General features: G+C 35.0%; 1 protein-coding gene across 3 annotated transcripts; it reads left to right on the forward strand.

Moving 5' to 3' along the window:
• Window positions 1-614: 614 nt before the first annotated feature.
• Window positions 615-13,172, forward strand: LOC106163035 (tyrosine-protein kinase HTK16). 3 transcript variants are annotated; one of them, XM_086997466.1, is made up of 19 exons: window positions 615-969; window positions 2,779-2,934; window positions 3,573-3,716; window positions 4,181-4,252; window positions 4,451-4,566; window positions 4,996-5,136; window positions 5,458-5,769; window positions 6,069-6,189; window positions 6,539-6,589; window positions 7,027-7,250; window positions 7,684-7,824; window positions 8,066-8,159; window positions 8,693-8,763; window positions 9,096-9,242; window positions 9,579-9,767; window positions 10,185-10,276; window positions 10,753-10,879; window positions 11,556-11,771; window positions 11,827-13,172. In XM_086997466.1, the coding sequence occupies exons 1-18, from the start codon at window positions 744-746 to the stop codon at window positions 11,742-11,744; spliced, it is 2,613 nt and encodes an 870-aa protein (XP_086853592.1). In that variant the 5' UTR covers window positions 615-743; the 3' UTR covers window positions 11,745-11,771; window positions 11,827-13,172. The 3 variants fall into 3 exon arrangements, with proteins under 3 accessions (XP_086853592.1, XP_013395956.1, XP_013395957.1); XM_013540502.3 differs by having other exon boundaries at window positions 11,556-13,172; XM_013540503.3 differs by lacking the exons at window positions 615-969; window positions 2,779-2,934 and adding an exon at window positions 3,084-3,157 and having other exon boundaries at window positions 11,556-13,172.
• Window positions 13,173-13,430: the final 258 nt, after the last annotated feature.

Raw genomic sequence — 13,430 nt, forward strand, 5'->3', positions numbered from 1 at the left:
GAATATAAATCTACGTTATATATCTGCAGATTTTTTTACGCAAGCTTTTAAATGCCTACTATCGAGATATCTTAAAAACACAGCAAATGAAATATATCAAAGAGCGCATTCAGAATAGATGATCCGCGGACTAAATATGGCGACCCCACTAAGGCGATGGCGCTAATTCCCTGATGGCCTCCCCGCCTCCACACGCATTTTCGCTGCAGAGGCCTTGCAATTAAACCTCGGAGCCGAGATGTAATCCGTTTAATGGGGAGTGTTGAGGCGGGGAGGCCATCGGGGAGTATCGCTTTTTATGATGGTTGACCATATTTAGATTTAGTCGGCGGATCAGTTAGTGTGCGGATCATCTGTTCTGAACGTGCTCATTAAATTATCAAATACGCTTTTATACTGGAATAGGCCATATATTCGAATCTTATATTTATTTACACTAAAGAAGGTAAGATGATAAAACAATAATTAAACAGGCTCAGCCTAATGGATTGCAGTAAATATAATGCACGATGAAGTGAATTAAGACAAAAGATGAACAGTAAGTGTGCTTTGTCGATATCAATTAAGTAGTACGCATCAATTAATTAAGACCTGCCAATGAGTCACTATCCTATTGAGACCTGTCAGGTCGTATTGAGGTCACAACAAACATGGTGGTTGTGGACGCGGAAGTAATGTTTACAAGATAAATTTTCACAAAATTTAAACTTTTAACCATCAAATTCCCGCTCAGATAATCGAGCATGCCAAAGAAAGGGACTAAGCCTTCCACAGAGGCAGCTAGAGCAGACCAAGATTACGCAAATGAGGAGTTTGTCAGCGCGAAATCTCTAGCCGAACAGTTACGGAAATACAGCCTCGAAGATCTACTGACTGAGGATTCGAAAGCTGAGACGAAAGAAAATGGAGACGTTGCTTGGTTTCACGGTAAAATGACTCGAGACACAGCGGAATATATTCTCAAAAAAGGTGGGCAGCCAACAGTTGTACTTTTTTTATTATATTTTTAACGACAACTTTGACCAAGATTAATAGGGCGTTTTTGTACACAAATGCATTTGCTAGTACTAATTTTTTGTCATATTTATTACACATCCGATAAGGTATTTAGATGTGTCATATTTATAACACATCTGAATACCTTATCAAGATTTGCCTAATGTTGTACACAAAGGGAACACTGGAAATAAGCCTATTGGATTTTATGTGACACCTACTTTATCTTTTAAATGTAAGATTTCAATATCCAGAGATAATCAAATTGATTCTTTAGAGTGTTGTTGTAAGGAGGTGAGAGAGAACAACTACCACCGTGGTTAGATTTATTAAAATTTTAGTGGAATATATATATATATATATATATATATACTGTAGTATATATATATATATATATATATATATACTACAGTATATATATATATATATATATATATATATATATATATATATATATATATATATATATATATATATATATATCAGGGACGGATTCCTTACCTATTATATATATATATATCAGGGATGGATTCCAAATTATCTTGGTTTATCCATCCTCCATTTTTGACCATCTTCCAAAAGAAAAAATCAGATACCCGTCAATGTAAACTTGAAAATCAGACCGTCTTCCGGAAGACCCAGAAGACGGCCTAAATCCGCCCCTATATATATATATATATATATATATATATATAGTACACCAAAATGATGTCTAAAATATTGCCACATACTAGTACATGATTTCTGTCTTGGACTGAGAAACACTGGAAGGTAACCCACCCAAGCACCAAAAAATAATGCATAAATTGTGACATTGTTTTAGTAAAATATCACCTCCATTATGACTCAGCTTACCTAAAAAAATCTTTGACTCTATCAGATGCCCCCCCCCCATCCCCCTTCCCTTAGTTGGGTACATAACATGGCTTTACTCACACACTTGTATACAGTGATGGAAAAAAGGGGTATAATACTGGTATCTTATACTAGAATAGGGAATGGTTCTAAAGGTTAGCTTCCCATGGTTAGAAATCATTATTGATATTTTTTTCTTTCCATGGTAAGAAATTTGTTCCATAAAACACAAGTGCCATGTTTCCCTGTTGAAGTATCAATATCAAGGAGAACAAGCAAATAAAATATGTGCAAAATAAAGTTGTAGTGGGGCTTAAGGAGTATGAAAATGTTTTTTAAAATGTTTCTTAAAAGAATTCATATAAGGAAGTAAAAAGTGCAAAGCTGATCAGTAAGATCATAACAAACAGAAGGCTGAGAAAAAAGGGAATATGTTACTGCAGAAAGCTATGGATGACTCAGAGCACAAAAAGCATTTGTCGCATGCTTCAGTTGAGCTGATATGTTGTTTCCAAGGTAATCAATGTAACCATGACAACTAATGTCTTTTGCATCAGTGAAATTCCCCCTTCGGCTACAGCTCCGGCTTTGTGTGTAGTTTTTTATAATGTATAAGATTTGAGAAGTCACAATGTCAGAACTAAGGCAAAAGTTAATGGGAAGATGGTGTAAGAATACTACTTAAGGAATATAAAATACTAGTAAGTAAACTCTTTCATGCTATGGTATTATAGATAATACCCCCCCCCCCCCCCACACACACACACACACCCTCTTTCAAACTAGCACAATAGAAATTCATTTTTTGTGCCTTTTATAGTTTAATTTTTTATTTTAAAATAAAATATAGAGGCATGCACATCCAGTGAATGTCATGGATGTTAGTTGATTGGGCACATAAAAAAAATAACAAAATTGCTATTATAGGTGGCATGGTGGAGGGGTTGTTCCTAGTCCGTGAGAGTGCCAAGTCACCTGGAGACTTTGTGCTATCTCTTGTTCATGGCAGAAAGCCAAGCCATTACCAGATCACGTGCAGTGCTGACACCATGTTTCAGATTGACGAGGGACCACTGATACAGGGTATGGAAAATACCAAGGAACAATCTTTTTTTCCAAAATATAGAGATGAAAGTCTTTTGATTTTTTTTTGCTGGGAATTTAGATATTTTGGGTGATATATATATATATATATATATAATATATATATATATATCCTCCCTTGGACTCCCATATGAAGTTGTGTGTCTGCAGTACTGGTATTCAGACACCATGTTCTAGATTGATGAGGGACCACTGATACAGGGTAATTGTATGAAAAATACAAAATAGTGGTTATTTTTCTAGAATAAGAAATGAAAATCTTGTGGTTTTTTCCGGAATTCTAGATATATGAGTCACTGTGTTATATTCATGCCTCCTTGAACCCCCAGCCTCCACCATAAAGAGCTATGTGCCTTCAGTACTTACATAAATTTTCTAAATTTTTTAAAGGTCCAATTTAATCTTTTTGTGCAATTGAAGGCTTAGTGTAGTCAGAAAATTTTATCATATACGTTGCAGATGCTAAAAATGTCAAAATACATAAAAAAAGGTATTTTAATTTGAACATTTACAGCACTTTGATAAAAGAAAATAAAGAGGTAATATTTTTGGGTAGCAGCTGTTATAATATATATATCTTGCAAAGCATAACTCCTATTTTATTGGTTTGTGGACAGGACTTGAGCAGTTGATTAAGTATTACCAGAGCAGTGCCAATGGCCTGCCCACCAAACTGACCACTTTCTGTCATGCCAAGCCACCACCCATGTCCACTAGGAGAGCTGGACGCTCCAATATTTTGCACAGGGCAATAACAGAAGGTCAGTTTGATAATTATAATAATAATTATTTACAGTCTTAAATTAAAAAAAAATGTTCAGTGGATTTTACTGGGGTAAATTAACAGCATTAGATGAATGAAATCAATCTATAAATAAATAGCTAAAATATAAAGATAATATATATATAGTACAAGGTAAAATTAAGAACCATTCAAATCGGTTATAAAACTTGCTTTAAAATAAAAATATTTAGCTCTTTCTTAAAATGTAAAAACTTGGTAGAATGCTCTATCAAAATGTCATTATTACTTTGAGAAAATATAAAATTTTCTTTGTTGGATTATTCTTTTGAATGAAGAAATTGAAGAAATGAAAAAAAATAGTTCAATTTTTAAAATTCTCTTTCAATCAATTTTTTCATTACTAAAAAGTCAAAGTCCTTTTCTCAGATTGCCACCTGCTGTAATAGTGTACAGATAAAATACTTTTTTCTTCTTTTTCAGGAAACAGTGCTGTTGTGAGAAAGATTTTGAGTAATTTCAAATGTCCAGATATTGATTCCAAAAATGAAAAAGGTAAGTAAACAGAGGAAGTTAATATACCATAAGTCCGTATTGATAACTCATGTTTGTGTGCAGAGATTGTTGATTGCAGGTTCCCCCCAGGGTTGGGTCAATCCACGTAGATCGATGTTTTTTTAATTAAAGTGGGAATGGGGTTTAAAATTTTAATCATATACCCTTTAAATTAATAGATTTTCCATTCATTACTAGGTTCAACAGGACTTCACATAGCCAGTTTTCTAGGTCATGATGACATAGTATTACAGCTACTGACCAAAGGTGCTAATGTCACAGTGCGGGATGCTGATGGCTGTACTGCTCTGCAGGTTTGTTCTTATTTCTAAATGTACTTGCACAATTACGTCACTTTCACATCAATCAGTATGCTGAACTGGACTATTTAGCTTTTAAATTGATAGGTGGGCAACTTAGTACCTGACTATTATTTGGCTGACTTGTTTCAGCTATAGACCTGCTTAATTTAAACAGATCATTTTATGGAATTAAAACAAAATAGCAGTTGTAGAAGTTTACCCGTGCCAAAATTTTACAAGAATAAAATTCAAAAATGGAAACTTTACGTCTTGTAAGTTAATTACCACATATAAAAACTGAGTTATTTATTCTACTTAATATACAAACGCAGAAGATGTTTTTATTTAAATGTCTGTCATATTGTCTATCTATTTATTCAACTATCAGTCTGTCTGTGTGTCCATCTGTCCATCTATTTGAATATCCAGCCTATATTTCAGAGGGCCTGTGCTGGTAACCACCCAAACACCATCATGTTGTTAATTAAGACTGGTGGCGCAGATCCCCAGGACCGCTGCACCACCACAGGGTGGGTACCTCTACACGAGGCGGCCATGCACGGACACGTCGAGTGCATCAGGGTAAAGTTGATGTATAGGAGTTACAGCATATTTGTTGTTATGTTATTTGTAGTATTTGTGATAATAGATGTACCTGAAGTGGTTGTTCTTGTGTTGTTTTAAGGCTGGGTAGTACTTCATGTGCAGCCATGCATTTGCGTGCACAAGGGAATAAGAAGCACAGTAGTTGCTAAAATTATGTTGTTAAGACTGTAGACTTGTGTAAATCAAGTAAGATTGAAATCGAATGTAAAGAAAAGATAAAAATGAAATTTCTGTGTTTTGACTTCGTTTGGGTTTTTCTCATAGAGATCATAAGGGATTTCTTTGATTTCTTCACAGGTGCTACTGGCAGCTAATGCTCCCTGTCAGCCTCGTAATGACAGTGGAGACACGCCATACCACCTAGCAGTACAGTACGACCGACAGGAGTGCATCAGAATATTTGAAGATTACAAGCCCGCACCCGCCAAAACTCACAAATCTGATTGGCTGCATCGAAACCTAGACAGACAGAGTGCTGTTGGTTTGCTGCAAAGATGTGGGATGTCAGACGGATTGTTTCTTGTGAGACCGAGTCTGAAACATCCAGGAGTGTATGTTCTTACAATGGCGCAAAATGGAACCGCTTACAATTATGAGATAAGAAATGTGGTAAGTAGTTTAGAGTCAAAAGGTTTCTGTATTTTTGGTCAGAGCTTAAAACTTCCAGATAAATTTGAACTAGCTTATACAGTGAGAACTTATAATTTAAAAATCGACTATATCTGTAAAAAAGTAAGAGAGAGAGAGAGAGAGAAATTTAAACTTGTTTCTCCAAAATGTTTAATTTCATGCTCAGGTAAGTTACTTCCTACAGCTGTCATGTTACAGTTATAACCCATCTGATACATATTAGACTATCCAGGAGTGAATACTTATATAATCCCATTCTTTATAATTCATAACACCAGGATCAGACTGGTTACTTCATAGATGATGGTCCCTACTTAGAGTCCCTAGACCATGTGATCCAGCATTACGCCACCAGGGCTGATGGTCTTCCAGGCAGACTGATAACAGCTATTAGATCAGGTAGGCAGGCAGCTGAATGTACACATATCAGTCCATGTGCCTGTGCACAAGCACGCACGCACACACACACACACACACACACACACACACACACACACACACGGTTTTGCCTGCTGTGAAAGGTATGGTAGCACAAAGAGTAAATTCTTTTGTACAAATTTCTAAATAACATGATAATTTTTTAAGAGTGATTTTTGACTTTGATGTCAATCACAAATGTTGATGCTGTTTTTGTTGCACCAGTGCAGGTATTTAAAACAGTGTCTGGTAAAAGATGATTTTATTTTTACGTTCATGTTTTAACATGAAAAATATAAATATAATAATGCATAACGACTTTTTTTTCCAGATGAAACATTGAAACCATTAAACATTCCTCTATACAGTGCCAAAACATTAGGTGAGTTTTTGACAGGAATTACTTTTGTCTTTTATATAAAAATCGTTATTGTAAAGATATATGAATATAGATAAAAGTTCAGAATATTTTATTTAGTCTGTTGACTTATTAATTGTTGCAAGGAGTTGGAAAAGCAAATTATGTATTGCCATGTAGGCCAGTAGTAGTAATCATGCTGAAACTTTCAAACTGTCAAGAATCAGTCAGGTTATCAAAAATTTAAGTATTTATTTCTCTTTGTGATTGCCAGTACTGTGATTTTATCAAAATTCAATGACATATAACATTTTGGTTTGAACATAAAGATATATTCTGGTACCAGGTATAATACCTTCATTTTGATCTTGGTTTATATTAATTGTTCAAAAACTACAACAATGTTATGTATTTTCAGTGATAATATGTGGTAAAACCAGCTTCACCTTTGGCATTTTCAGATGACTTCTCGCGCCCCTCCCTTCCTCCTCGTCCCTCCGATCTTGCAGGACAAGATCAGTTTCCAGGTACTGGGAATGGTGATGTCCCGCCACCAGCGCCCCCTATTGAGACAATTCCAAAACTTGGCTTGCAGAAAATGTTGTCGAAGTCCCAAGAACTGTTGTCCTCATCTCCTCCACCTCCACCACCAGCCATCAGTAAGATACCCAAGAGAGGAATAATGGTGAGCTTATACTAGGGAAGTCCTTAGACAAAAATTGATATTTTTCCCCCACTATTTCTTTTAAATTTCATTGCCTAAAATCCCTTGGTTTTACAAGCCTAGGTTGGATTTTATTTAGCAATAAGTACAATTTTATGAGTTTTCTCGGGAGAGATAGCAGCATGTAATTATTTTATTGATTAGTTTATATGGACTGTTGTTAGAAAAAATGACAAGAGGCAAATGAGAACAAAGACCACCACCAACAGTATGCATGATCAGTCAATTAATAAAGAAGAATAAACATAAAGTGATAACAGCTCTTCATTTTTGCAGGAAAGTGCCATTAAACTGGATTTTCCTGGGATAAACTACAATGTTCCTATACTTCCAATAACGTGAACAGTTTTTCACATATAACCCTGATAACACATGTGGTTGTTTTATGTTTAAGGTGAATAGAACGAAATCTGTGGATGACACTGATGATTTGGGTCGTCCTGGCACACCCCCTGTGCTGCCACCTGGTGACATGTTACCTAAACCTCCGTCAACACCAGAGCCAGATGAAGAAGACAAGAGGAAACCCGTCAAGGTAGTGGCGAGTGTCTAATTAAAAAAGAAAACTGAATAATTATGTAATGAACTGTGAAATATGCCCTGAAAACCATTTATCTAGCTAATTGGCTTTGATTAATAAACAGCATGCACAATTTTGCCCTTTTTGCATAATTATGATGCTAATTTAAACTAACTTCAAACATGTAAGCGATACACAAATAGGATGTCATACTTCATATTGAATTAAGGAATAACAAAAAATGTCTTTACTTCAGATGGAGAGAAAGAAGAAGGTTTGGGCCAAGCAAAGGGCAGCGGAACAGGAAGAAAAAGTATTAAACTTAATAGAACCAAAGAGAATCAAATTACGTGAGTAAAAATTTTATAAAATACATAAATATGTTAGAGACATTGCAAAGTGTTATCTTATTATCATATCATACTTTAGAAAAGAAATGGCATTTTTGGAAACTGGCCTAATTTCTGTGAAAGCTCTTGACCTTCAAAATAAAATTGGAAACCTGTTTGACTTGAATGATGGTATACATGATTATACTATGAGCTTTTTAAGAGCTAGATTCTTGGGCTAAAACTCAGCCTTCTGAAATTGGATAGTTAACTGCACAAAGTGGATCATGCTATATTGTTCTAAGAATTAAAAAAAATATTGGCCTGCAGTAAATGTATTTAACATGCCTAAATGGGTTACTATCACCACTATCAGTAACAAAAAGCTTACATAGGCAATACAATCACAAAATGCTCGCGATGGGAAATAAAAGAAGTGAACGGCATTTAAGATCATTTTTGGGGGAACACGATTTACTAGGCTAAGTTGTTAGCTCAGAAACTGGCATTCTGAATGGACAAGTCATTGGCATATATTGTGTATTTCATAACAGGTCATGAGCTGGGTCAAGGAGAGTATGGGTCAGTCATGAAAGGAGAGTGGACCAACCCCAAGGGAAAGAAGGTGAGGAACAGACTACTGTAAATAAGATTTTGAATTAGTAAAAAAGTAATTCATGACATTTTTATTAGACAGGTGCAAAAGTTAAAAGATTTATGATTTTTTTGAAAAAAGAAAAAGAAAGGAAAAAAATGGTGGTGGGGAAATCCCTTTTGCCCTCTGCTCCCTGTTGACTGACATGGTTGAAATAACTGAGATGGGAGTGGGGAGGGGGCGGGTGGTGGCTCATCATATTAGGTTTTGGATTTGTTATTATTACATAGCTTTTGAAAGTTGACAGCTTAAATCCAAATAAAACCTGCTGCTGATCACATGAAATACTTTGTTTTCTCCAGGTTGAGGTAGCAGTGAAGACACTCCATGAAGATAACATTCAGTCTGGCAAACAGGAGTTCTTACGAGAAGCCAAAGTGATGTACGGACTGAAGAATGAGTGTATAGTACAGCTAATTGGGGTATGCGAGGGTCCTCCTATGATGCTGGTAAGATAAAAAGTGATTTGATTGATGAGCTATTTTTAAAGAATATATTTTGATTAACACTTTTAATTGCTTTAATTTGTAAAAAAAGTAATTTCATGATTCAGTTTATTCAATACAACGTGACATAATAACTTTAGATTTTAAGATAAATCAGCAATGTGAACCAAATAAGGAACAAAACTGTTGCAGCAAAAATAAATAAATAAATAAATAAATAAACTATATTTTATATACTTTAAAAACCAATTTAAAAGTACACCACATTTTGCATTATGCTAAGATTTTCAATACCAAAACACATCCAGTAAACAGATCTGTATTTTCTGACCTTCTTAGGTACAAGAGCTGGTTCCTATGGGCTCTATGCTGGACTTCCTGCTGGACTACCCACACAAGATCAGGATCAAAGAGGACTTGGAGCTGTGGGCAGCTCAGATAGCATGTGGTATGAAATACCTGGAGACCAAGGGGTTCGTACACAGGGATCTGGCTGCCAGGAATATTTTGTTGGCGTCGAAAAAACAGGTACATGTGACTTATATGATGTTGGTAAACATTTCTAACTGTCACAGAATTTTTAAACTGCTATGTTATGCACCAGATTTTTTTCTTTTTAGAGGGATGATGTTGGTTGAATAGTATACACTGAAGATGATTATTATTAAAAAGTAAATCTCACCAGACGCGGATCTTACTTTATAAATTATTTATTGCACTGTGCATATAGGGAGAGGTATGTTTATACACAAATACACATATATTAAGTGTACATCTGACCTTTAATAACAGTATTTTACAGTTAAATGGATGTTTAGAACAAGAAATATGTAGTGAAAGGTCTCAGGTTAAAAAGGCAGCTTTGTAAGAGGCTAATGTAAGTTTCAGTATCAGGGTTATAGGTGTTTCTCATTTGGTATTTTACAGTATTTTAATGTCTTCCAGGCCAAGATCAGTGACTTTGGGTTATCAAGGGCAGTTGGGGCTGGCAGTGATTACTACAGGGCTTCTGCAGGAGGGCGGTGGCCAGTGAAATGGTGAGTGTGTGCACACACATGCACGCACACACACACACGCACACACACACACACACACATTAGAGAAGAGTTTCAGAGAAGAACCATCTCCTCTTTAATTTTACTGAACCCCCCTCCCCTTCATCCACCAACACACACAGTTTTAATATCCAGCATCATTTTATATTTATTTTAGATTATTAAAAAAAATATGTACAGCAGGTGCATCTGTTGAAAATAGACATACGTGATAAGTTAACAAAGGTGAATAAAAGTGAACAAGTTTAATTAAAGCTCTAAGTTGTGACTAGAATACATTTATAAAGACTGTACCTTGAATAAATAGAGAATGGAATGTAGTTATTCAAATACTTTCCACTTAAAAAACAATGTTTAGAGATCTTGTAAATGTTTTTTGCATCTGCCTTGGCTATCAAATCATGTGTCAAAATAAGATGCATGTATTTTTTATTCATAGATTTTTAATTATGAATTAGGTATGCGCCAGAGTCTGTGAACTATGGTACATTTTCCCATGCCAGCGATGTGTGGAGTTATGGCGTCACTCTGTGGGAAATGTTCTCATTTGGAGAGCAACCCTATGGAGAGATGAATGGGGCACAGGTAATATTTCTGTTTTTTTTTTTTTCTTGGTTGTCAGCTGAGAGGCAGGTTTAGCTTCTCCCACACCATGCATCTTGATCTTCAGCCCTTCGTTTGTTCGCACCATAACTTTCTGTTCTGCTGTTTTCTTTCTTCTTACACCAGTGGTTGAACATTGCATTCTCTTACATATTTCTTTCAATATATCATTAATGTTTTAAAATGATATAATTATGTTTTGGGAAATGCTCTGAATTGGACATTTTCCCTTTGAAAGAGATGAATAGTGTGTGTGTGTAGCTCTAAATTGTACTGGAGACAATATATTTGTGTTAAAATAAAAAAAAAAAAAATAGAAAGAACGATACTTGCTGAATGACCCATATGGTTTATAATTTCCTACCAGTTTTTATGTCCTTTAAATTCAAATATTCTGTCTACATTAATTGTAAAACTACTCATTCAGACATTATTATTATTATTATTATTATTATTATTATTATTATTATTGTAATGATAATATTAATTTAATGTTTATCAAATCAGAACTGTTTAACCAGTTCCCAAATATATGCCTAAACAATGGGGCTGAAACTCTTAAGAGGGTCATTAGAGGTTTTCACAAATGAGTGCTGTGTTAAACACTGCATTAGAATAATCAAATACTTTTAACCACAACACATTTTTTTCGATGCAGGTGATAGCACTAATTGAAAAAGGTGGTCGTCTTCAGATCCCAGAAAGGTGCCCTGAGAAGGTGTATGACATCATGTTGCAGTGCTGGGACTATGACGACAAGAACAGACCCACTTTCCAACAACTCAATGAACATTTTGCAATGGACCCCGAGTATGCGACGACTAGAGACTTGGTCAAGGGAAGATGATAGAGGAACTGTTACCATGGCAACAGCCTGAAACTTGGTCAGGGGATGATGATAATAATGAAACTGTTACCATGGCAACAGCCAGAGACTTGGTCAAGGGATGATGTCAGAGGAACTGTTACCATGGCAACAACTTAATTGTACACAGCCTAGTTCATGGCTGTCAAATGTGGGTGCTAGTTATTAGTGATCATGGCTTGAAAAAAGTCCCAGAGATTCTATACGAGTAGGTTTTAGCTCATGGTCACACAACATTTTTATCTCCGTTTCACATGCTTCCTAGAGGAATATTTGAACATTTAAACCACTAGTCTATACTTAACCAGTAAATATCATACATACACAAGAAAAGTATTTCTAATTGATAGGTATACTGAAAAGAAGACAATGATTTTGCCACTGAAGGATCATCAGGGTATCAATAAGTCGTATTATTTTACAAGGAACTGTATTGGCAGAGAGTATTATGTGTTCTTTGATAAAATGATACTGTAAGATGGTGGAGTAGCTACTAAAAATAGACATTATTTGATATCTGGAAAGCAGGATGCACTGAAACATACTGACATGTATTTGTTTGATGTATGCAAAACGTGAGCTTCTTTCAAAAAAAAAAATTGATCCATATTTTTAGTGATTAGTTTACATTTAATGAATGGGCTTTCGTATGTCATAAACAAAGCTTTCATTAGCAAATATACCTTCAGATTAAAGGGTTTCTTTTGAATATACATATTTTCTGTCCATATAGTTTTTATCATAATTACATAGAAATAACTTTAAAGTTCTCTGCCAGGGCGTATGTGAATTTTAACATCATTGCTTGTATTCTGATGTTTTTATAGTTTGTATCAAACATGCTTTCAAGTTATTTCCCTAATATAATGTAGTTTACAGAAGGGGAACAGCTTTTAGTAGAGTCTTTGTCCACTTGATATTTTATTTTTTATATATTATGATTTCTTCATTGGGGGAATTTTCACATTTTACCAAGAGTGGTTTATTTTTTTAAACCAGCCATATTTAGAAAAGGACATATACTTGTTAATTGACCTCCAAGAAAACTGAGCTATAAAAGGGTTGTGTAAAAATAATGGTGTGAAATTATAACAGTTAAAGAGCAATTCACATGAGATTACTGTTTAAAACATTTGTCTGGTTAGAACTGTACAGTTAGAAATTTTCAACTATTTTGTCGATGATGGTACTAGAATAATATTAGAATTAAAATCATAATTGTAGGTGTTGTAAAAGAATTACTTAATGTTTTAATAGAGGGGGGGGGGAGGTATTATTCGCCAAAAACAATTTGAAAGTTAAGTTACAGGGAACACGTGACTTTCTACAAGCAATCTGTAGGTCCTACAAGGTACAATAATAGTCATTCCTTTTGTCAAAATGTGCACAAATATATTGTTTGTCAAATTACGTGTTGATGCTTCTTTGATTAAATCATTTGTATTCATACTAGTACATGTCAGATCTAGTATTTTGCTAATGGAGGGAACAGATGGGTAATGTGTTTGTGTGTCTTCACCCGGCGGCATTAAAAAAAGTTGACGGCATTTTTGCGGTACAAACTGCGAAAAGTTGCTGGTTTCTTCTCGTTCGTCCCTGAAGAGAAGAGGATATCTAGACCTGAGCTAATGAGTAGTTTTTTTTTTTTTTGAGGGGGGTGGGGGGGGG

Source organism: Lingula anatina, chromosome 10 (assembly GCF_051362555.1).
Source record: "Lingula anatina isolate TDL-2025a chromosome 10, LinAna3.0, whole genome shotgun sequence".
In the NCBI taxonomy this organism is placed as follows: Eukaryota; Metazoa; Brachiopoda; class Lingulata; order Lingulida; family Lingulidae; genus Lingula; species Lingula anatina.